The sequence below is a fragment of the Saimiri boliviensis genome, chromosome 9, assembly GCF_048565385.1.
Source record: "Saimiri boliviensis isolate mSaiBol1 chromosome 9, mSaiBol1.pri, whole genome shotgun sequence".
In the NCBI taxonomy this organism is placed as follows: domain Eukaryota; kingdom Metazoa; phylum Chordata; class Mammalia; order Primates; family Cebidae; genus Saimiri; species Saimiri boliviensis.
Genome location: NC_133457.1, coordinates 79,114,193 through 79,139,085, shown reverse-complemented (window position 1 = coordinate 79,139,085; position 24,893 = coordinate 79,114,193). Strand labels below are relative to the sequence as shown.

Genomic DNA, 24,893 nt, shown 5'->3' with positions numbered 1-24,893 from the left:
CCCACCCCGGAGTCAAACCCTGGGAATGAGGAATGTGCATAGGGGAGTGGGGGTGGCCTCTCCCAGGAAAATGAGGGCTGCTTTCTCACTCCACAGCAAAGCCGGGGCTCTCCCTCCCCACTGCCCCCAAGCCCCCGATCTGGGTGGCGGGAAGGCACCGGAGCGCTCTGGAATTACCACCTACACCGGGGGCCTAGGATGTGCACAACATCGCACTTCGGCCCACCAGGCTAGGAAGTGGGGTCAAGTGATTATAAACCATCATCCCGCTTGCTGCAGCTGGCTGAGTCAGTGGAATGGGATTCCTAAATGTTGGTGGGTATCGAATACCTTCGAGCAGAGCATCATGGAAGTTCAGCCCAGAAAAGCTCAGGTGGGCGTCCAGAACGCTCGAGGGGGCCCCGAAGCGCCACCGTAGATGGGAGCAAACACTCCAATCTACTGTGGTAGGGGCGCTCGGGAAATCTGCATTGAACCCTTTTACCCATCAATTTAATTCAAGCTTGGAAAGGTGACAGATCTAAAGTGCCGAGCACAGGCCTCCCGTCTGACATACTGGGAACCGCTCGTGTTGGGAGAGTCCCACTATGTGCTAAGCTGCCGCCCAAGTCCAAGAACACAAGCATGGGGGGTTGACTCTAGGAGCCGCGGGGCCAGGAACTGCGTCCCACAGGGTGGAATTTCTGAGAGCGCATGGGCCTCCTTTCCGACCTCGGGAACCCCCGACGGCCTCGGTTATTCCGGAGGCCTAGCGCACGGAATGAGCTGCTGACAGAAAGCAGCAATACCTGTGCCTTTTCCGCAGCTCCAGAGGCCGCACTCGGCATCAGGCGGGGGCACTCGGCATCAGGCGGGGGCACTCGGCATCCGGCGGGGCTACCTGGGCGGACGGAGCCCACAACGGGATCCGGCCGCCCCTGCGCAGCGGCTACCCAGCGGGCGGGAGGACGTGCCGAGGCGCCCTGGCCGCGGCCCAGGGGCAGGTGCAGGAGCCGCGCGGCTGGCGCGCTCAGGGCGCGGGTGCCGGGTTGCGCGGGCGGGCACGACAGGGAGGGGCGCGGGCCCCGGGAGCCCGACGCCAGGGCGTGGTGCTTGTGGCGGCGGGGGCAGAGTCGACACAGTACCTTGATTTTTGACCTGGCAACCGGGCGCTGCTTGGCCGCCAGGTGTCCTTCGGGGCCATCGGCGTCGCCGGGCTCCGGGGTTTCGCGCTCGGGGGCGTGCGGGGACGAGCTGCTCTCGGCGCCTCCGGGCTCGCCTGCGCTGCTGCTGCCGCTGCCGCTGCTGCTGCCGCCGTCGCTGCGGCAGTCCTCGGGGGGGTCGTGGAGCAGGCTGCCCAGGCCCACTGTGGAGGGAGGGGCCGCGCCCCGACACACACACTCGGCGTCAGCCCGCAAGCCCGAGGCAGTTTGACCTGCGGGCGGTGCCGCCGCCGCCCCGCCCCGGACCTGGGCACCTCGCCAAGTGGGCGACGTCGCGGGGGTGGGCGAGTAAGCCCGGGATCGGCCCCTCGAGCTAGCTTGGGGTGCTCGGGGCCTCTTCCCGGTCCCAGCCCCGGCTCCCACGAGGAACTGGGCGGCCACGGGCGGCGGAGGACCCCGCGCGCCAAGTTTCCTCTCGGGGCGGGGGAGGCGGGTCTGATCTCTTCCCAGCTACCCCTAGAAGCGTTGGTGGGCCTTTGTGCATCCCCATGAGGACGTGAGATTGGGGGTTAACCCCTGCTAGCTTTCGTTCCCTTTCCTGGGCCACCTCGGCCCGCGCCGCAGCCAACGGTCCCGCCGCCGGGCAATTAGAGGCTCCCACTAGGGGTAAGGGGGCGCCGAGAGTCCCGGGCATCCCAGTCCCTCACTGGCCGCCCTCCCCCGCCTGGAAGACCCCCGCGTGACCCGCGGAAGAGGGGGATGAGGTGGGGAGCCCGACCCTGACGAAGAGCAGAGAAGACCCGCCACCCCTTCCCCCACCCCAGGAGCCCAGCGCCCAGGCCCGGCCCCCGCGCGCGCTCACCTGGGATGTAGGTGTCTGCCCTTTTCTCATCCGGGAGCTCATCCCAGCTGCGGACCGAGACCCCCAGGCTCCTCCTCTTCACCAGGAAGACTTTGGGCATGGTGGGGGTCCCCTCTCCCGGCTGCGGCCCCCTCCTCCCGGCTGCTCCCCGCTAGGGGCGACGGCGGCGTCTCGGTCCCCGGCTCCCGGCGGCCAGAGCCCACCTTCCCGCCTCGCCTGCCCTCTTCCTCCACCCCCCTCCGCGACGCGGCCCAGGCCTCTCCCCCGCACGCCTGGCGACTCCCAGCCTCCGGGCTCGGCGACACCTATGCCTTAAATCGCGGTTGAGACCACGCCGGGGAAAAAGTTTCATAAGGTGAAATAGAAAAGGCACCAGGAAACTTGGGAGTGAGCATGCGCCCTGCAACATAACGGTGTCAACAAGCTCGCTACCTGTCCGACCGGTTCCGGCGGCCGGGGCTGCCTGTTCCAGCCCTTCCTTAGGCATGAATGTTTGCAAAAGAATTTAAAGTCTCTTCTTCCCCCTCCTCTTTTTAAAAAAAGCAGAACATATTTTAATCCGCCACCTTCCCATTCCCCCATCACCTACACCTCGAGGTGAGCTCTTCGAGATAAACCCCAGGTTTGCCTCCCAGGGCACCCCTCCGGTGAGTTGGGGCCTCCCACAAGTTGCCCCCCTCCCCCGCCCGGTGGATCTGTCTCAGACGAGCCAGAAAATGGCTCAGTTCCTCTGGACCTCGTGGAGCCTTCCCGGGGCTTGGAGAAATCTGGGCGGTCAGAAGAGGAGGCGGCGGGAGGCTTCCAAGGACTCTGATTATTAATAATGGGGGAGGGGGCTTAGGGGCTTAAGCCATCCATCGGCTACAACACTGCCGTTAAGCAGTAAAAATAAATTTTAAAATTCGGCATCTTTAGAACACGTTACATCTTTAGAACACGTTATTTTTCTGACTAGCATCATAAAATCTGGGCTTGCCCCGCCAAAGCAGCTTCCATCCCAAGACGTTGCACCCCGAAAGCCCCCTTACCCCAACTAAACACACAATAGAAACAGAAGCCAGGAGCATATTATGCAAATGCAGCTTCGAAACAAGCCCCCAATCCTCTCCCACTCACACCACTGCCTCCCCTAACCACCCGAACCCAAATTCTGAGGCTTGGAAATACCTTTCCAGGAAGCCACCATAGTGAACATTGGCTACATCTTCTCGCCGTCCCTACCGGGGGAGGAAGGAAAGCTTTGCACTTATTATTATATCTGTCTGTTCCAATCAACCTTTACGTCTGGAGGGGAGAGGGAGAGAAGGAGGGGGAGTTGGTAAAAGGTGCCAAGTTTATAAAGCAGTTGTGTTCACATTGGGGGGCGCGCTGCCCTTCCCAAGACCTTGTTCGGGTGCGCCCAGGACAACAGGCACAGCCTCCAGTGTCGCTGCGATCGCCCTGCTCCAGGAGGTCGTCAGACGTGTGCCAGCTGCCGGGTGCTGCGGGGGGGTGGGGGGGGCGCCTGGCCAGGGATGCCCTGGAGCCCGCAGCTCACCCAACAGCCAGCCTCACCTGTCTGTAATCTGACCCGCCGCGCACCCAGCCCTCAGGGCCCGGGAAACAAAACAGCGGTTTTCCCTGTTCCCTTCCTCCCTGAATGGCCCTTGGGGACACAGCCGCCTGGTAACGGATTTCTCGGCGCTACTGGAGGACTCGCGCGGCGCAGAGAGCCGGGGCGCTGCTCTCCCCCGCCTGCGGAGGGGACGGGCGCGCCAAGCCTCCAGGCCTGCCCTCAAGGAGTCACCCTCGCTGGACTGAACTCCGAACTCCAGCTTTTCTCTAAGGAAAACCAGCTAAGAACGAAAAAGACTTTGATCCCGATGAGCCAGAGGAGGAGGAGGAGGAAGACATTTCTGTAGCAGTGCAGGAAAACCAGGCTTCTTGTCTATGAGGCTGATGGGGCAGCTTCCGGGAGACTCTGCAGATTTATTTTTATCCACCAACAAACGGGATTTGCTAGAAAGAAGGAGCTTGGGTGAATGGAAGAGTAAAAATAAAGTACAACTATGAAGTTACAGAATTATTCCCAGTCTTTAAAAATCTTCAGAACTTCACTTCGTTAAGAACTCCGTGTTTTACAGAAGAGGCTGTCAACTCCATTCATAAAGATTTTTTTTTTCTTTCACTGGATTTCAAACCAGTGAGTGCTCGACTACTTTGCCTATTTCTGTTATTTAAAAAGATTAAGGCCAAGCGCGGTAGCTCACGCCTGTAATCACAGCACTTTGGGAGGCTGAGGTGGGCAGATCACCTGAGGTCAGGAGTTCAAGGACAGCCTGATCAACATGGAGAAACCCTGTCTCTACTAAACATACAAAAATTAGCAGGGCGTGGTGGCACATGCCTGTAATCCCAGGAGGCTGAGGCAGGAGAATCGCTTGAATCTGGGAGACGGAGGTTGCAGTGAGCCAAGATGGCTCCATTGCACTCCAGCCTGGGCAACGAGACCGAAACTCTGTCTTGGAAAAAAAAGAAAAGATTATAGGATGATTAAGTATAAGGCTAGAAACCTCCAAAGCAATGCAACCTTTGTAGGTTTGGGGATGAAGACTTAACAGGATAACACTTTTATTCTATGATCATTGGATGAACACCGACTATATTTGCTGGGTGCTTCTTGGGGACAAAGGAATTTTAATGTGTTTTATTTATCTCTTTTTTTCTTGACCAGACTTGACATGGGTCTATCACAATTATTGACATATACAAAGAACCAGCTTTTATCTTGGTTGACTTGTCTCCATTGTAAGGTTTGGTTTTTTAAGTATTCTGAGAGGAGCTGATAGAGTATCCCAGAAAGCATGATAAGAAATGAACCCAATTCTCATTTTTTACACTGCTATAAAAATGTCTTCCTTCTCCTCCCTCCTCCTCCTTATATGCTTATACAGTGTTGGTGAGAATGCAAATTAATTCAGCCCCTGTGGAAAGCGGTTTGGAGATTTCTCAAGAACTAAGAATAGAAATACCATTGGACCCAGTAATCCAGTTACTGGGTATACAACCAAAGGAAAATAAATCGTTTCACCAATAAGCATTTGCATGTTTATTGCAGCACTAGTCACAATAGAAAAGACATGATATCTACCCAGGTGTCCATCAATAGTGGACAGGATAAAGAAAAGGTGGTACATATACACCATAGAATACTATGCTGTCATAAAAAAAGAATCAAATAAGGCCGGGCACGGTGGCTCAAGCCTGTAATCCCAGCACTTTGGGAGGCCGAGGCGGGTGGATCACAAGGTCGAGAGATCGAGACCAACCTGGTCAACATGGTGAAACCCCGTCTCTACTAAAAATACAAAAAATTAGCTGGGCATGGTGGCGCGTGCCTATAATCCCAGCTACTCAGGAGGCTGAGGCAGGAGAATTGCCTGAACCCAGGAGGCGGAGGTTGCGGTGAGCCGAGATTGCGCCATTGCACTCCAGCCTGGGTAACAAGAGCGAAACTCCGTCTCAAAAAAAAAAAAAAAAAGAATCAAATAATATATTTGCAGTAACATGGATGCAGCTGGAGTCCATTATCTGGTACAAATTAACTCAGAAACAGAAAATCTAATTCCGTAGGTTCTCAATTAGAAGTGGGAACTAAATATTGGGTACACACAGATACAAAGATGGGAACAGTTAACGCTGGGGATCCCAAAAGTGGGAAGGGAGAGAGGGGGAAGGCTTGAGAAACTACCTATCAGATACTATGTTCACTATTTATTTTTATTTAATTTTTGAGACAGTTTCCCTCTGTCCCTCAGGCTGTACTGCAATGGCGAGATCTCAGTTCACTGCAACCTCCGCCTCCCGGGATCAAGCAATTTTCATGCCTCAGCCTCCCAAGTAGCCGGGACTACAGGCATGTGCCACCACACCAGGCCAATTTTTGTATTTTTAGTAGAGACAGGGTTTCACTCTGTTGGCCAGGCTGGTTTCGAACTCCTGAGCTCGAGTGATACACCCACCTGCCTTGGTCTCCCAAAGGGCTGGGATCATAGGCATAAACTACCACAACTGGCATATGTTCACTGGGAGATAGGATCATTAGAAGCCCATACTTCAGCATCATGCAATTTATCCATGAAACAAACCTGCACAGCTACCCCATGAATCTAAAATTTAAAAAGAAAAGAAAAAGTAAATAATGCTTTAAAACTTTTTCACATTATTTCCTAAATACCTTTATTTACATTCATTTGGTAATATTATTTGTCCCATTTCTTTAAAAGGAGGGAAAATAGGGTATGAGAAACTAAGCACATTCAAGTACCCCCAGGCGCAGTGGTTCATGTCTGTAATCCCAGCACTTTGGGAGGCTGAGGCAGGCAGATCACCTGAGGTCAGAAGTTCGAGACCAGCCTGGCCAACATGGTGAAAACCTATTGATACTAAAATACAAAAATTAGCCAGGCATGGTGGTGCACGCCTGTATTCCCAGCTATCCGGGAGTCTGAGTCAGGAGAATCACTTGTACCTAGGAAGTGGAGGTTGCAGTGAGCCAAGATTGCCCTACTACACCCCAGCCTGGGAGACAGAGCAAGACCCTGTCTGAAAAAAAAAAGTCTTGCTCTGGCGCTCAGGCTGGAGTGCAATGGCATGATCTCGGCTCACTGCAACTTCCGCCTCCCGGGTTCAAGTGATTCTCCTGCCTTAGACTCTCCAGTAGCTGGGATTGCAGCTGCCCGCCACCACACCTGGCTAAGTTGTGTATTGTTAATAGAGACAAGGTTTCACCATGTTGGCCAGGCTCATCTCAAACTCCTGACCTCATGATTCACCCACCTCAATCTCCCAAAGTGTTGGGATTACAGATGTGAGCCACCACTTCTGGCCCAATTATTCTTCATGTGTACATCATCATACCTCATTTGCAACAAGATCAGTTTAACTAACCTAGTAATTAAATAAGCAAACTGCATAAATTAAAAATATATAAAAGTAGACATTTATATTTGAACCTCTTACCACATTCAGTACAAAATGTACTTTTGCTTGTTTTGTCAGATTGTAGAGGTGACTTGCTGAGACAGTGTGGGTAAATTTGGTAGAGCTGAGTGAATTCGGGGTGTAGCTATTGACCTTGAAATAGATTTATTTCTTTTTCTTCCACCTGAGATCGTGGCCTCTGTCTTATTTGTAAGGGGTCCTCTTTATGAAAGCAAATGATGTGGCTCATATTACACAATGTGTTAAATACCTTGTATTTAAATATAGATGTTTCGGTCATAGTGAAAGTTGAATACTCAGAACTCACAAACACCCGCAAGATGTTAATAAAAACAATTTCAATTTAAAAAAAAAAGAAGCCGGGTGTGGTGGCTCAAGCCTGTAATCCCAGCACTTTGGGAGGCCGAGGCGGGTGGATCACGAGGTCAAGAGATCGAGACCATCCTGGTCAACCTGGTGAAACCCCGTCTCTACTAAAGATACAAAAAATTAGCTGGGCATGGTGGCACGTGCCTGTAATCCCAGCTACTCAGGAGGCTGAGGCAGGAGAATTGCTTGAACCCAGGAGGTGGAGGTTGCGGTGAGCCGAGATCGCGCCATTGCACTCCAGCCTGGGTAACAAGAGCGAAACTCCGTCTCAAAAAAAAAAAAAAAAAAAAAAGAAAAAATGAACCCAATTCTTTAAACATCTCAAGACTGAAGTTGGAAGAGACAGAAGACATAATGTGGTCCACACCGCACCCAATATTGGGGGTGAGGAGTCTACACAGCACCCTAGGTGTGCATCTAGCCCTGCTTGAATACTTCCAATGCTGGGAAGCTCACTATCTCAGAAAGAAACCTATTCTCTGGATAGACAACAATGATGCTACGAAGCTTTACTTCCTGCTTGTGGAAAGCTGCCTTCCTGCCCTTCCACCTCCCCTTTTATTCTGTCCTCCAGGGCTGCTGAGACTCCCCCTGCACTCCCTCCACCTGGTAGTTCTTCAAATTCTTGAAAGCAGCCATCTGCGCCCTCCCTTAAGACTTGTTTTCTCCAGTAATATATAGTCAGGTTGAAAGCAGACAGGTACAAACCTGCTCAGTGGCATCCTTGGAGCACACAGCAATAAGAAGAGGGTAAGATGTTGAGAAAATATTCCTAAGGAAACTTTATTTACACTTTTTTTTTTTTTTTTTTTTTTTTGAGACAGAGTTTCGCTCTTGTTACCCAGGCTGGAGTGCAATGGCGCGATCTCGGCTCACCGCAACCTCCGCCTCCTGGGTTCAGGCAATTCTCCTGCCTCAGCCTCCTGAGTAGCTGGGATTACAGGCATGTGCCACCATGCCCAGCTGATTTTTTGTATTTTTAGTAGAGACGGGGTTTCACCATGTTGACTGGGATGGTCTCGATCTCTTGACCTCGTGATCCACTCGCCTCGGCCTCCCAAAGTGCTGAGATTACAGGCTTGAGCCACCGCGCCCGGCCTTTATTTACACTTTTAATTGAAGTATACGACAGTATTAGGAAAATGATATATTTTCACCCACTGAACTCACCAGTAGAAAAAGCACCCAAAGGCAAGCCAAGGCTGCCTGCTCTCACCACCCCATTCACATTAGATTGCTTCCTTGTAGGTACAGTAAGGCAAAACAGAAGAAATAAGAGTATAAGGATTATAAAGGAAAACAACAAAATGACTATTGTTTGTAGTTAGTATCATGGTCTAAGGAAAACCCAAAATAATCTATAGATAAATTATTAGAATTGCGCCGGGCGCGGTGGCTCAAGCCTGTAATCCCAGCACTTTGGGAGGCCGAGGCGGGTGGATCACGAGGTCGAGAGATCGAGACCATCCTAGTCAACATGGTGAAACCCCGTCTCTACTAAAAGTGCAAAAAATTAGCTGGGCGTGGTGGCGCGTGCCTGTAATCCCAGCTACTCAGGAGGCTGAGGCAGGAGAATTGCCTGACCCCAGGAGGCGGAGGTTGCGGTGAGCCGAGATCGCGCCATTGCACTCCAGCCTGGGTAACAAGGGCGAAACTCCGTCTCAAAAAAAAAAAAAAAAAAAAAAAAAAATTATTAGAATTAATAAGAGGGTTTAGCAAGGTTGCAGTGTAGAAAATCTCTGTGTAAGCTTTGAGCATCAATTAAATTTCTATATGCCAGCAACAGTCAGAAAAATTAAAAGTCTGTTGAAAAGGGCTCCTTCCTTTTACCTCGTTGCACTCTCGAGAGCAAGACAGGTCACCAGCAGCTGTACTGGAGACATCTGCGAAAATTTGGCCAGAGTTCTCGTTCTTGTCAAGTCTGTTCAAACCGGCATGGTTTGATCTAGAAATATGGCCTCAATATGTATCGCCAGTGTTTCTGTCAGTAAGCGAAGGATATTGGTTTCATTAAGTTGGACTAAATGATCTTCCTTCAAAGGATTATCCAAGACATCTAACATGAAAAACCATGATAGTTCTTTGTACATAAAATGAACATTTTTTAAAACTTCAAAAAAAAAAAAGTCTAATGAAAAAATGATTTAAAACACAACAAAAATACAAAGCTCCTTGCAATCGATTTTTTAAAAATATTGTGCAAACTCTTTGTGTATAAAATTTTAAAAAGCTTTATTGGTAGATGAATGGGGTGGTGTGCACTTGTAGTCCCAGAGACTTGGGAGGCTGAGTTGGAAGGATCACCTGAGCCTGGGATGTGGAGGTTACAGTGAGCCTATATGGTGTCACTGCACTCCAGCCTGGACCACAGAGCAAGAAGACCCTGCCTTAAAAAACAAACAAACAAAAAACCCACAAAATAAAAAAAACTTTATTGGAAGACGTTAAAGAAGACACTAATCAAAGTTTTACCATATCAATGGATTGGAAGATTCAGAATCAAAGAGGTCCAAATTCCCCAGATTCATCTGTAGATGTAATACAATTATTTAAAAAACTTGAGTCTTTTGTGGGACCTGATAAATTTGTTTCAAAGTTTATGTGAAAGAAAAGTCGAAACATTCCTCAAGAAAAACAATGTGTGTAGACTTGATCGATCAGATGTGAATAGTAATTTAAATGATGTGACATTCATTCACAAAGACCACTGGTACCTGAGAGCAAGCCTGGAAACAGCCCCACACTTTTGTGTGCCTTTGATTTATGAGAAGGATATTCAGTGCAGCAGGGAAAGATGTCATAGTCAATATCTGTATCTAGACAATGTAGAAGGATATATTTATGACCACAGGGTAAGAAATAATTTCTTTTCTTTTTTTTTTTTTTTTGAGACGGAGTTTCGCTCTTGTTACCCAGGCTGGAGTGCAATGGCGCCATCTCAGCTCACCACAACCTCCGCCTCCCGGGTTCAGGCAATTCTCCTGCCTCAGCCTCCTGAGTAGCTGGGATTACAGGCATGCGCCACCATGCCCATCTAATTTTTTGTATTTTTAAAAGAGACAGGGTTTCACCATGTTGATCAGGATGGTCTCGATCTCTTGACCTCATGATCCGCCCGCCTCTGCCTCCCAAAGTGCTGGGATTATAGGCTTGAGCCACCACGCCCAGCCAAGAAAGAATTTCTTAAATACCCCAAAAATAAATTACAAAAGAAAAAGGGTTTCCACCTTGAAGGATTGTGAACTTAAAAAAGAAAATGTTGGGGCCAGGCGTGGTGGCTCAAGCCTGTAATCCCAGCACTTTGGGAGGCCGAGGCGGGTGGATCACGAGGTCGAGAGATCGAGACCATCCTGGTCATCATGGTGAAACCCCGTCTCTACTAAAAATACAAAAAATTAGCTGAGCATGGTGGCGCGTGCCTGTAATCCCAGCTACTCAGGAGGCTGAGGCAGGAGAATTGCTTGAACCCAGGAGGCGGAGGTTGTGGTGAGCCGAGATCGCGCCATTGCACTCCAGCCTGGGTAACAAGAGCGAAACTCCGTCTCAAAAATAAAATAAAATAAAATAAAATAAAAAATAAAATGTTGATACATTTGTGAACAATAAGAATGTCTTTTTCAAAACACACAATAAGGAAAATGATACACTAAACAATAAAATGAGAAAACTTTTGGAACACATTTCTCTTACAAAGGATTAGAATCCAGAATATATACAGAACTCTTATGAATCAATTTTTAAAAGATAAACTCAATAGAAAAATGGCAAAAGGCATGAACAGGCATTTCCAGGAAAACATGAATGATCATCAACATATAAAAAGATGCTCAATCTCATTCATAAACAAGAAAAACTACAAATTAAAATGACAATGAAGCCGGGCACGGTGGCTCACGCCTGTAATCCCAGCACTTTGGGAGGCCGAGGCGGGTGGATCACGAGGTCAAGAGATCGAGACCATCCTGGCCAACATGGCGAAACCCCGTCACTACTAAAAATACAAAACATTAGCTGGGCATGGTGGCACGTGCCTGTAATCCCAGCTACTCAGGAGGCTGAGGCAGGAGAATTGCCTGAACCCAGGAGGTGGAGGTTGCGGTGAGCCGAGACCGTGCCATTGCACTCCAGCCTGGATAACAAGAGCGAAACTCCTTCTCAAAAAAAAAAAAAAAAAAAAAAGACAATGAAATACTGTTTTATATCAGACTGACAAAAATCTAGAAGTCTGTTGGCGAGGGCAAGCAACGGATTTGGCTTTATTTAGTAAAACTGAGCCAGAAGTTCCAAAACACATTTTTAATCTAGAAAAAGTCATACATCATGTACCAAGAGTCACAGGCAAGAATATTCATAATATCATCATTCCTAATACTCCAAAAAATAAAAACTCAACCTAAAAATAAAAGACACAATCCAAATACCTATCAATAACTAATTGGATGAATAAATTGTGATAAATTTATGTGATAAAAATAAATGGCTCCCACAGCCACATGCATTCAATAAAGCCACACAATCAAAAATATAGTTGAATGGAAAAATTAAATTACAAAATATTATAATATTCAAATTATTTTTTAAAACACATAATAGTGAACAGTATGTTATTTAGGAATGCAAACATATGTGTTAAAAACATCAAGCAACAGGCCAGGCATGGTGGCTCAGGCCTCTAATCCCAGCACTTTGGGAGGCCAAGGCAAGCAGATCACTTGAGGTCAGGAGTTCCATACCAGCCTGGTCGACATGGTGGAACCCTGTCTCTACAAAAATACAAAAATTAGCTGGGCATGGTGGCACACACCTGTAATCCCAGCTACTCGGGAGGCTCAGGCAAGAGAATTGCTTGAACCTGAATGGCGGAGAGTGCAGTGAGCCAAGATCCTGCCACTGCAGTCCAGCCTGGGCAACAGAGCAAGACTCTATCTCAAAAAAAAAAAAAAAAAAAAAAAGCAACAACAACAACAAAATGAAAACCATTAGACAACAATTGACAATTTGGAAGAATATCAAAGGAATTATGCTGAATGAAAAAAGCCAATCTCAAAGTTTGCATAATTTATGATTCCATTTATATAACATTCTTGAAATGACAAAATTACAAAAATGGAGAAAACATCGGTGGTTGCTAGGAGTTAAGGATTTGTAAAAGCAAGACACAAAATATTCTTGTGGCATTGGAACTGTTCAGTATCTTGACTGTGGTGGTTGATATACAAGCCTACGTTGTGTGGTGAAATTGTATAGAACTAAATACACACACACACAAACACCCACACACAAATGAGTACAGGTAAAATGGGGTAAATATGAATAAAAGCTGTGGATTGTCTCAATGTCAATATCCTGCTTGTGATATCATACTCTAAATCTGTAAGATTTACCATCGGAGAAGACAGGCAAAGGACATACACCTGCCTGTGAATTTATACTATCTCAAATTTAATAATTTAAATAATCATTAGCTGCAGTAAGAAAATGACTAATAACAAAAGTCAAGATAGAAGTGACCACCAGGGGGAGAGGAAAGGGTGTACACAGGAGTATCCCGACACAAAGGGAAGATAAACATTTGAGGGGTTGAATTTCCTAATTACCCTGATTTGATCATCATACATTGTATACAACTATCAAAATATCACAGGTACCCCCAAAATATGTACAGCTATTATATGTCAATTAAAAAATTCAACAAAATGCCCAGGTGCAGTGGCTCATACCTGTAATCCCAGAACGTTGGGAGGCCAAGGTGGGTGGATAACTTGAGGCTAGGAGTTTGAAACCAGCCTGACCAACATTGTGAAACTCTGTCTCTACTAAAAAAATTTTAAAATAAATTCAGCAAAGATCACTGACTCGTTGAGACGACTCTGGCCCTGTTGACTGCCGGCACTGTGCTCCAGCCTTGTCAGTTGGGGACCCAAGATCTGTTTGGGATTTAGGTTGTCTGGCAAAAGTCAGACTTGGCAGTGACCCCTCTTCCTAGGCTGAACCTGGAGTCCCACCGCTTTTTGGTAGATCTGATGGATCACTGTCCTGCAGCCAGTTCTTCATGTGGTACCTGTTAGGCCAGTGCTGGCGGAGGCATGCTCCTCTTTCTTTGCAACAGAACAAGCACTAGTCAGTCTTGCAAAGACTTTCTTGCACTTTTTAATTTTTTTGTTTGTTTGTGTTTTTGAGACGGAGTTTCGCTCTTGTTACCCAGGCTGGAGTGCAATGACACAATCTCGGCTCACCGCCACCTCTGCCTCCTGGGTAAGCAATTCTCCAGCCTCAGCCTCCTGAGTAGCTGGGATTACAGGTGTGCGCCACCATGCCCAGCTAATTTTTGTATTTTTAGTAGAGACGGGGTTTCACCATGTTGACCTGGATGGTCTCGATTTCTTGACCTAGAGATCCACCTGCCTCGGCCTCCCAAAGTGCTGGGATTATAAGCGTGAGCGACTGCGCCTGGTCTCTTTCTTGCACTTTAAAGTGAGATTAAATTAATTTTAATTTGGCTAAAAACTTTCTAAAAGAAAATTCAGTCTACTGATTCGGCATAGGTAAATGGACTTTGAAATTTCTTTAAAGTAAAGAAGTTGTAGGTACAGTTAGATTATAGTTCTGAGGTTTGTGTGAAGCCAAGTGTTACCTTATTTTGATTTCCTTGTTCAGGTCAGGGCCTGAAACATCTACGGCGGGAGGTGAAAGAATTTAAAATGTTCTGCATGAAAGCATTTTTCACCAAAATGAGCCTCATCCCTTTAGGCAAAACATACACACTAAAGGAAACAGGGAAACAGCCTTTTTATTTTATTGACTTATTTTTTGAGATGGAGTCTCACTCTGTTGCCCAGGCTGGAGTGCAGTGGTGCCATCTTGGTTCACTGCAATCTCTGCACCCTGGGTTCAAGCAATTCTCCTGCCTCAGCCTCCCGAGGAGCTGGGACTATAGGTGCACACCACCATGCCGGCTAATTTTTGTATTTTTAGTAGACACAAAGTTTCACTACATTGGCCAGGCTGGTCTCAAACTCCTGAACTCAAGTGATCTGCCCACCTCAGCTTCCCAAAGTGCTGGGATTATAGGGGAGAGCGACCGCACCTGGCTGAAACTGCCTTTTTATTTCTCCTCAGTGTGTGTAAGTTCAGTCATTGTCTTGAACACTCACTGTCTCGCATACCTGTTTTTTGTTTTGAATATTATCTTGTCTGAATAAGAAGCTGACTTTTCCATAGAGAGGCCCTGGAGTCTAAACGTATCAGAAAAATTAATTTATTTATGTCTTCTATTCTTTATCCATTCATCTATGGATAAACACTTCAGTTGTTTCCACATCTTGGCTATGGTGAATAATGCTGCAGTGAACGCGTGAGTGCAGCTATCTCTTGGAGAGAGTGATTTCATTTCCTTTGGATATATACCCAGAAGTAGGACTGCTGGATCATATGGTAGTTCTATTTTTATTTTTTTGAGAAACCTCCCTACTGTTTTCCGTAATGGCTGGACCAATTTACATTCCCACCAACAATTTCTGAGGGTTTCCTTTTCTCCACGTTTTTGCCAACACTTGTTAGTTTTTGCCTTTTTGATAATAGTCAAACTAACAGTTGTGAGGTGATAGCTCATGGTGGTTTTGATCTGCATTTCTCTGATGATTAGTGATGTTGACTACATTTTTATGTACATGTCAACCCAATTTGTATGTCTCCTTTGGAAAAATGTCTATTCATGTCCTTTTCCCATTTTTAATTGGGTTATTTGGGGCTTTTTGCTATTGAGTTGCATGACTTCCTTATTTATTTTGGGTATGCTTTAATTGAATATATGATTTGCAAACATTTTCTCCCATTCCATGGGTTGCTTTCTCCTTTTGTTGATTGTCACAATGTCTTTTTTTTTTTTTTTTTTTTTGAGACAAGGTCTCACTCTGTCACCCAGGCTGGAGTGCAGTGGCATGATCTCGGCTCACTGCAACCTCCACCTCCTGGGTTCAAGAGATTCTCCTGCCTCAGCCTCCCGAGCAGCTTGGGTTACAGGCATGTGCCACCACGCCAGGCTAATTTTTGTATTTTTAGTAGAGACAGGGTTTCACTATGTTGAAACCAGCCCGTCTGTCACAATAATTTTTAAAAGAGGAACCAAATCAATTAGCGTAGTGGGCATGTATAGGAACGTGTCGCACTGCACACCTTTATGCTTGCGCAATTTCCCACTTACGAGTTCACTTCCTCACAACAGCGTCTGCAAATTCCTTTCCCAGACTCCATGCTACTGGGTGCAAGCATGTGACCCAGGTGCTATGACTGGGATTTTCCCATAGACTCCAGTTAGAAACGACCAACATGAACAGTATGAACCAAGAGGAGCCGTCAGTGTCCTCTGGGGCAAGGGTGAGTGACAGGTCCGCAGCTTGGAGGGTGCTGTGGCCAGTTCCCTGGTAGTTGAGCCCTGTGCTCAGCAAGAATGGGAGTTGGTCTTCCTGTCTGGACCAGAGCGGCACGTGCTCCACGCCGAGCGACAGAGACCCTCAAGCTATGCTCTCAGGATGACCGAGTGAGAGACAGGAGCACCAGCGGCAGCAGAGACCCCAGACATCGAGCTCTTTGGGAAGTGGAGCACCGATGATGTGCAGATCAATGATTGCACTGAAGGAAAAGTATGCCGAGTACCTGCCTCACATTGCACTGAAGGAAAAGTATGCCGAGTACCTGCCTCACAGTGCAGGGCGGTAAGCCGCGAAACGCCTCCGCAAAGCTCAGTGCCCCATCGTGGAGCGCCTCACTAACTCCGTGATGATGCGTGGTCGCAGCAATGGCAAGAAGCTCATGACTGTGCGCATCGTCAAGCATGCCTTCGATTTCATCCACCTGCTCACAGGCGAGAACCCTCTGCAGCTCCTGGTGACCGCCGTCATCAACTGTGGTCCCCGGGAGGACTCCACACGCACGGGGCGAGCCGGGACTGTGAGACAACAGGCTGTGGACGTGGTCCCACTGCGCCGGGTGAATCAGGCCATCTGGCTGCTGGGCACAGGCGTTCGTGAGGCTGCCTTCCGGAACATCAAGACCATTGCTGAGTGCCTGGCAAATGAGCTCATCAGTGCCGCCAAGGGCTCCTCCAACTCCTATGCCACCAAGAAGAAGGACGAGCTGGCGCGTGCGGCCAAGTCCAACCGCTGATTTTCCCAGCTGCTGCCCAATAAACCTGTCTGCCCTTTGGGGCAGCGCCACAAAAAAAAAAAAAAAAAGAAGAAGAAGAAGAAGAAGAAGAAAGGAGGAGGAGGAGGAGGAGGAGAAGGAGAAGGAGAAGGAAGAGGAGACGGAGACGGAGACAAGGAGAAGGAGGAGGAGGAGGAGAAGGAGGAGGAGGAGGAGGAGGAGGAGGAGGAGGAGGAGGAGGAGGAGGAGGAGGAGGAGGAGGAGGAGGAGGAGGAGGAGGAGGAGGAGGAGGAGGAGGAGGAGGAGGAGAAGGAGAAGGAAGAATGGTAGTTAGTTACTCAGACATCCTGGCCAGAGATGGCAGGGACAGACGCCCTCACAGGAGTGGCCTGCACGTTAATTTGAGCATCGATTCAGGATGCTTCCTTTCAAGATGGTGTCTCCGTCTCCTGAGATTCCATGAGCTACCTGACAGCGTTTAACACCTTCCTTTCCTGATTGAACAGGCAACATTGAGTTCTGCTGCCACATCTTGGTACCTTGATGTCCCAGGACCACATTAAGACCTTCAGCTGTCTTCTGATAGAGGACCATGGCGTCTCATCATCCCCATCCGACTGTAATTCAAAATATAAACAATGCTAAACCACAAAGTATGTACTTGCCTTTTTTTTTTTTTTTTTTTTTTTTTTTTTGAGATGGAGTCTCACTCTTGTCACCCAGCCTGGAGTGCAATGGCATGATTTCAGCTCACTGCAACCTCTACCTCCTGGGTTCAAGCAATTCTCTTGCCTCAGTCTCTTGAATAGCTGGGATTACAGGCGTGCACCACCATGCCTGGTTAATTTTTGTATTTTTAGTAGAGATAGGGTTTTACCATGTTGACCAGGCTGGTCTCAAACTCCTGACCTCTGGTAATCTGCCCGCCTCAGCCTCCCAAAGTGCTGGGATTACAGATGTGAGCCACTGCGCCCAGCCTATGCTTATCTTAAATCTTCACTCTCTAGACTATTTTGCAAGGTTCTGGCTAAACTCATCAAAGCAGAAACTCTCTCTTTGTCACTCTCTCTTTCTCAGCCCCTCTCCTTTGTCCTCCTGCTTTTCTGGTGTCCTAAATTTATGCCTAATCTGCCTCTAGTCCTGCACTGCCCCAAATGGGAAATGCCGTTGGTCACGTGGTTACTGGCTACTGAGCACTTGACGGGTGGGTAGTGTGAAATGAGATGTGCTATAAGGTAAAATACACACTGGATTTCAAATATTTAATATAAAAAAAATGTAAAATATTAACCATTTTGTATATTGATTTATATGTTGAAATGATTGTGTTTTGGATATATCAGGGTAAACAAAATATATTATTAAAATCTTTTTTTTTTTTTGAGACGGAGTTTTGCTCTGTCACCCAGCTGGAGTGCAGTGGCGTGATCTCGGCTCACTGCAACCTCTGCCTCCTGGATTCAAGCAATTCTCCTGCCTCAGCCTCCTGAGTAGCTGGGACTACAGGTGCACGCCACCACGCCCAGCTAATTTTTTTTTTTTTGTATTTTTAGTAGAGACGGGATTTCACCATGTTGGCCAGGATGGTCTTGATCTCTTGATCTGCCCACCTCGGCCTCCTGAATTGCTGGGATTACAGGCATGAACCACCGTGCTCAGCCTAAAATCAACTTTTGAAACTTTTATTTATTTTAAACTTTTTTAGAGATGGGAATCTCACTATGTTGCCCAGGTTGGAATGTAGTGGCTATTCATGGGCACAATCATGGCTCACTGCAGCCTTGAGCTCCTAGGCTCAAGGGATCCTCCTGTTTCGGCCTATGTAGTAGCTGGGACTACAGGGCCGTGCCACCATGTGTGGCTGTTTAAAAAACTTTTTATGTGGGTACTAGGAAATTTAATATTACACCTGTGGTTCACACAGTATTTCCTTCTTTCTTTTTTTTTTTTTTGAGATGGAGTCTTGTGCTGTTGCCCAGGCTGGAGTGCAGTGGTGCAATCTCAGCTAACTGCAACCTCTGCTTCCTGGGTTCCAGTGATTCTTCTGCCTCAGCCTCCCAAGTAGCTGGGATTACAGGCACCTGGCTAACATGGTGAAACCCCATCTCTCCTAAAAACACAAAAATTAGCTGGGTGTCATATCACACACCTGTAGTCTCAACTACTTGGGAGGCTGAGGCAGGAGAATTGCTTGAACCTGGGAGGCGGAGGTTGCAGTGAGCTGAGATTGCATCATTGCACTCCAGCCTGGGCAACACAGAGAGACACCATCTCAAAAAAAAGAAAAAGAGGCCGGGTGCGGTGGCTCACGCCTGTAATCCCAGCACTTTGGGAGGCAGAGGCGGGCGGATCACGAGGTCAATAGATCGAGACCATCCTGGTCAACATGCTGAAACCCCGTCTCTACTAAAAATACAAAAATTAGCTGGGTGTGGTGGTGCGTGCCTGTAATCCCAGCTCGGGCGGCTGAGGCAGGAGAATTGCTTGAACCCAGGAGGCAGAGGTTGCAGTGAGCCGAGATCGCGCCATTGCACTCCAGCCTGGGTAACAAGATCGAAACTCCGTCTCAAAAAAAAAAAAAAAAAAAAAAAAAAGAAAAGAAAAAGAATTGCTCTTTCCCTAAGCGGCCTGAGGTAATCTGTGAAAATGGTTCGCTATTCACTTGATCCGGAGAACCCCACAAAGTCATGCAAATCAAGAGGTTCCAATCTTCATGTTCACTTTAAGAACACACGTGAAACTGCTCAGGCCATCAAGGGTATGCATATACGAAAAGCCACAAAGTATCTGAAAGATGTCACTTTACAGAAACAGTGCGTACCATTCCGACGTTACAATGGTGGAGTTGGCAGGTGTGCCCAGGCCAAGCAGTGGGGCTGGACACAAGGTCGGTGGCCCAAAAAGAGTGCTGAATTTTTGCTGCACATGCTTAAAAATGCAGAGAGTAATGCTGAACTTAAGGGTTTAGATGTAGATTCTCTGGTCATTGAGCATATCCAAGTGAACAAAGCACCCAAGATGCGCCGCCGGACCTACAGAGCTCATGGTCGAATTAACCCATACATGAGTTCTCCCTGCCACATTGAGATGATCCTTACTGAAAAGGAACAGATTGTTCCTAAACCAGAAGAGGAGGTTGCCCAGAAGAAGAAGATATCCCAGAAGAAACTGAAGAAACAAAAACTTATGGCACGGGAATAAATTCAGCCTTAAAATAAATGCAACTAAAAGGGAAAAAAAAAAAAAAAAAGAATTACTTAAGATGCTTACAGATGTGTAGGAATCCAGATGGCACGAACTCAAGTGTATGGATATTGTCATGTGATTTTATTTCTTTAATTTGATGCCAAGGCTCCGTCCTGATGTGGTGGGTTTGCCATGCAACCACCTTCTTCCCTCTCCACTTTGGACTCTGTCCACAAGGAGGGAAATGGGGGTCCTCACTGCTCTCTGGATCCCAAGCCCGTGTTCTCCTCCCCAGCTGGAACAACCTCCTCCCGTGCTTCTATGGTCCTGGGTTCACACACTGCTCTTAACACTCATGAATTTAGCTTGCTTTGACTACTGCAGGAGAAGCACCTTCAAAAGACCCTGCCCTCTCCACACAGACCCCCAAAGACCAGAAAGCATGAAGAAGCAGCTACCTTTTTGGTGCTGATGGAGGAAAACTTACCACTAGAACAAAACACAAATTAGTATTTCAGTAGTTTTCCTGCCACAAGGTTTCCCCAACAATTCACTCATCATTACTGCCTTTCAACCATGTGTGTGACTATGTGTCTGTCTGAGGAATATTTCTTGGTCTATGGTAAATGGTAACGTGGAACCCCCAAATGAGAAAGTTATTCTCTCTTTAATTCTCTTTTGATCATTCTGATTAGATTCAGGAGAAAGTCTTAGTTTGATGTGAAAAGGGTTGTTTCGTGTGGTTTTATTTGTTTATTTGTTTATTTATTGAGACAGGGTCTTGCTGTCATCCAGGCTGGAAGGCAGTGGCGTGAGTACAGCTCACTACAGTCTCAACCTTCTGGACTCAAGCGACCCCCCTGCCTCAGCCTCCCAAGTAGCTGGGACCACAGGTGCATGCCACCACACCTGGCTAATTTTTGTATTTTTAGTAGAGACAGGGTTTCACCATGTTGCCCAGGCTGGTCTTGAACTCCTGAACTCAAGCAATCCACCCACCTCGACCTCCTGAAATGTTGGGATTACAGGTGTGAGTCACTGCGACCAGCTGTGAATAGGTCTTTTTTTTTTTTTTTTTTTTTTTTGAGACAGAGTGTTGCTCTTGTTACCCAGGCTGGAGTGCAATGGCGCGATCTCGGCTCACCGCAACCTCTGCCTCCTGGGTTCAAGCAATTCTCCTGCCTCAGCCTCCTGAGTAGCTGGGACTACAGGCATGCGCCACCATGCCCAGCTAATTTTTTTTTTTTTTGTATTTTTAGCAGAGACGGGGTTTCACCATGTTGACCAGGATGGTCTCGATCTCTTGACCTCGTGATCCACCCGCCTCGGCCTCCCAAAGTGCTGTGATTACAGGCTTGAGCCACCGCGCCCGGCCGTGAAAAGGTCTTTAACACCGGCCTAACACTAGCTAAACGCCCTTTAAAGAGCAACCCAATCTCGGACTTCGATCCTCTGGCAAGTAAGCAATGAGTAATTCACTAAAATGTAATAACATTATTTTGTTGGTCTCTATCTATGCATATGCAGCTTTCCCTCTATTTATGGCAAGTGATTTGGCTTCCTATCTCCAGTAGCAACGTAAAATTCCTTCTTAAATACCTTTATTTAATGATAAGTTGAGTTAAAGGTAAGTATTAAGTAGGTAACATAAGTTAGTCTAGATTGTCTAAGAAGCAGATGCCGAGAAGGGATTAAACGTGCAAAAAACTTCTTAGGGGGAATGTTTGTGAGAGAAATGAGGAGGGAGCCAGATGATGGTTTTGAGAGCAGTCAGACTGGGATTGAGGGCTCACCCCAGGGGGCACTGAAGAGCAGGAATAAGGGAAGGGTCTGGGTGGCAGCCTCTTGGTCTGGAGGGCAGTTCTAAGACAGGTTCAGCAAGGCCTTCAGGGAGTCCTCAGCTGGTCATCTGTCAGAGGATGCCATAATGGGCCTCCCTTGCTTCCCCGATGAGCTCAGGCACTGGCTGGAGCAGCCCATGGAAAGCAGAGCCTCACCCCCAATGCAGTGATGCACTTCTGAAGGTGGTGGCCACGGCCCGGGGTCCATCGCATTTCCTGCAGTCAGAAATGTGAGTGGCACATTCTCACAGCTGCCATATGATGGAATGGGAGGTGCATCCATGGAGCTAAAATCCTACAGATGGTGTCAGAAAAAGGATTTGGGGCAACACTCTTGTAAAGGAAGATGGTTTTTTCTGTGAGAGAGGCTGATCCTCTTCCGCCTTGCTCACTCCCACTGTGTTAGGCTGAAAAATGCATTTCCTCCCTGCAAAAGATATCCATGCACTGATTCCTGGAAACTGTGAATGTCACCTTATTTAGAATGAGGGACTTTGTAAATGTCATTGGATTAAGAATTTTGAGATGAGGAGATTATCCTGGATCATCTGGAAGGGAGTGCCCTAAATGCCAATAAAAATGTCTTTATAAGAAAGAGATCAGGTATACATACGCAATGGAATACTGTTTAGCAAAGAACAAAATTCTGTCCTTTGTGGCAACATGGTAAGTTTGGAGGACATTATCTTAAGTGAAATAAGCCAGGCTGGGCTTGGTGGCTCATGCTTGTAATTCCAGCACTTTGTGGGGCCAAGGCAGGTGGATCACCTGAGGTCAGGAGTTCCAGACCAGCCTGGCCAATGTGGTGAAACCCCATCTCTACTAAAAATACTAAAAATACAAAAAGCAGCCACGCATGGTGGCAGGCACCTGTAATCCTATCTACTTGAGAGGCTGAGTCAGGGGAATCATTTGTACCCAGGAAGCAGAGGTTGCAGTGAGCCGAGATTGCACCACTGCACTCCAGCCTGGGTGACAACCAGCCACCGAAAGATAAATTCTGCGTGTTCCCACTCATGTGTAGAGGCTTAAAAAGCTGATCTCATAGAAGTAGAGAGTACAGCAATGGCTACTAGATGCTGGGAAGCAGAGGGAGGGGTGATGGCCAGAGGTTGGTTGCCGAATACAAAAGTACAGCTAGATAAGAGGAATAAGTTCCCATGTTCTGCAGCACTGCAGAGCGACTATAGCATACAACAATTTATTGCATATTTTCAAATAGCTAGAAAAGTGGATTTTTAAATGTTCCCATCATAAAGACATGACAAATGAGGCAAGGGGCATGCCAGTTACCTGATGCGAGCATTACATATTATATACTGTTTTGAAACATTACTGGAGGTGGGTGCAGTGGCTCACGCCTGTAATTGCAACATTTTAGGAGGCCAAGGCAGGAGGATCGCTTGAGCCTGGGGGGTTTGATATCAGCCTGGGCAAGATAGCGAAGCCCCATCTTTACCAAATATATGAAAATTTAGAAAAGAGAAAAAATACATAAATTACCAGGGCGTGGTGGTGTGCACCTGTAGTTCCAGCTACTTGGGAGGCTGAGGCGTGATAATGAGAGGAAAAATACCTTCTATTGTTTAAGCCAGTGCTGTTTCTTGCAGCCAAATGAGTATCTAACACATTCATATTTTGATAAACTCTGATCTAAAGGATGTTGGCAGAGAGTGTGTGTGTGAAAGAGAGGAGAGAGAGAGAGAGAGAGAGAGAGCTTTTTACAATAGAGGGTGGGGTTTATTTCAAGGCTGAATGACTTTGAGATTTTTCCCTGGTAGTTCACTGTCCCCTCCTTTTGAACCTTGGCAGTTTCTGTGACAGCTTTGACCCATCGAATATGGTATGCCGTGCCACATTGCAGCTGTAAGAAATTGGAAGTTTCTGCCTCCTATCTCCCTAAGTGCTCACTCTGAGGGAAGCCAGTTGTCACATAAGAGGTCCAAGTACCTTGAAAGGAAGCCCAAGCCAGCTACAGGGAGAGGTCTCATGGAGAGAGTGATGCCTGACCTGCTCTAGCTGCTCTAGCCACCCTAGTCTAGGACCAGGGATGTAAGTGAAGCTGACACAAGCCTCTGACACCATCTGCCTATAATTGCATAAGGCAAGTGACAGCCGCCCAGCTAAGACCATTCACCCCCAGGACCATAAAAGATGATCATAAATAGTGTTTGAGGCCTGTAAGTTTTGGGGTGGATTGTTGCACAGGAATTGATACTCAGGACAGGTAAACACAGTTATTATCATCATTTTAGAAATGGGGAGATGGAGGCTTATAGAGTCTCTCCAGTGATAACATCAAGCCAGAGTGTGGCCAGATGACATGTGAGTCCTTGCTGTCTGATACCAGCTATGCTGGTTTGGAGAGAGTTTGGAAAGAAAAGTGTGGCGAGGGAGCTGAGGTTAGAAAAGTGTCCCCTGCGGGCCCTGCACAGTGGCTCATGCCTATAATCCCAGCACTTTGGGAGGCCAAGGCTGGGGAATCACTTGGGATTAGGAGTTAGAGACCAGCGTGGTCAACGTGATGAAACCTCGTCTCTACCAAAAATATAAAAAGAATTAGCTGGGCATGGTGGCACGCGCCTGTAGTCCCAGCTACCTGGGAGGCTGAGGAAGAAGAATCACTCGAACCCAGGAGGCAGAGGTTTGCAGTGAGCTGCGATCATGCCACTGTACTCCAGCCTGGGCAACCCAGCAAGACTCCATCTCAAAAAAAAAAAAAAAAAGAAAGAAAGAAAGAAAAGAAAAGTGTCCCCTGGGCTGTGTATGGTGATTCCTTCCTATAATCCCAGCACTTGGGGAAGCCCAGGCAGGTGGACCACCTAAGGTCAGGAGTTCAAGACCAGCCTGGCCAACATGGTGAAACCCCGTCTCTACAAAAATTAGCCAGACATGATGGAACTACTCAGGAGGCTGAGGCACAAGAATCATTTGAACCTGGGAGGTGGAGGTTGCAGTGAGCCGAGACTGTGCCACTTCACTCCAGTCTGGGTGACAGTGTGAGACTCCGTCTCAAGATAGATAGATAGATAGATAGATAGATAGATAGATAGATAGATAGATAAAGTGTCCCCTGGCTTAGAGGTGGAGGACTCAAGACTGCAGTGGCTAAAGACACGAATGGAAGGTAAGGACATGAAGAAACAGCAGAGATCATTCCTTCAGGAAAGTTGGCTGTGAAAGGAGAGAGGCAGGATTCCATCTAGACACAATATCTAGTGTAGGAAGTGTTATTTCTATTTAACCTTTTTATTATGAAAAATTTGAAATATACATAAAGTAAAATAGTATAATGAAGCCCCAGGTACCCATCACCAGCTATGATAATCAGCAAATGGCTTCATCCATTGGGATTCTCTTGAAATA

General features: G+C 47.4%; 1 protein-coding gene and 2 pseudogenes across 2 annotated transcripts in view; 2 read left to right on the top strand and 1 right to left on the bottom strand.

Moving 5' to 3' along the window:
• The window catches only part of OVOL2 (ovo like zinc finger 2), a 46,877-nt gene extending 43,403 nt beyond the window's left edge, over positions 1 to 3,474 (bottom strand). Inside the window, exons 1-2 of one of the 2 annotated variants that reach the window (XM_074406201.1) lie at positions 2,005 to 3,474; positions 1,125 to 1,345 (exon numbers count right to left, since the gene is read on the bottom strand). In XM_074406201.1, the coding sequence (XP_074262302.1) occupies positions 1,125 to 1,345; positions 2,005 to 2,104 (321 nt within the window). In that variant the 5' untranslated portion in view covers positions 2,105 to 3,474. The remainder of the gene's footprint in view (positions 1 to 1,124; positions 1,346 to 2,004) is intronic. The other variant, XM_039479363.2, reaches the window with a different exon arrangement.
• A 12,413-nt stretch (positions 3,475 to 15,887) lies between these two features.
• Positions 15,888 to 16,607, top strand: LOC101030019 (small ribosomal subunit protein uS7-like; annotated as a pseudogene).
• Positions 16,608 to 19,114: 2,507 nt separating this feature from the next.
• Positions 19,115 to 19,753, top strand: LOC120367872 (large ribosomal subunit protein uL22 pseudogene; annotated as a pseudogene).
• The last annotated feature ends 5,140 nt before the right edge of the window (positions 19,754 to 24,893 follow it).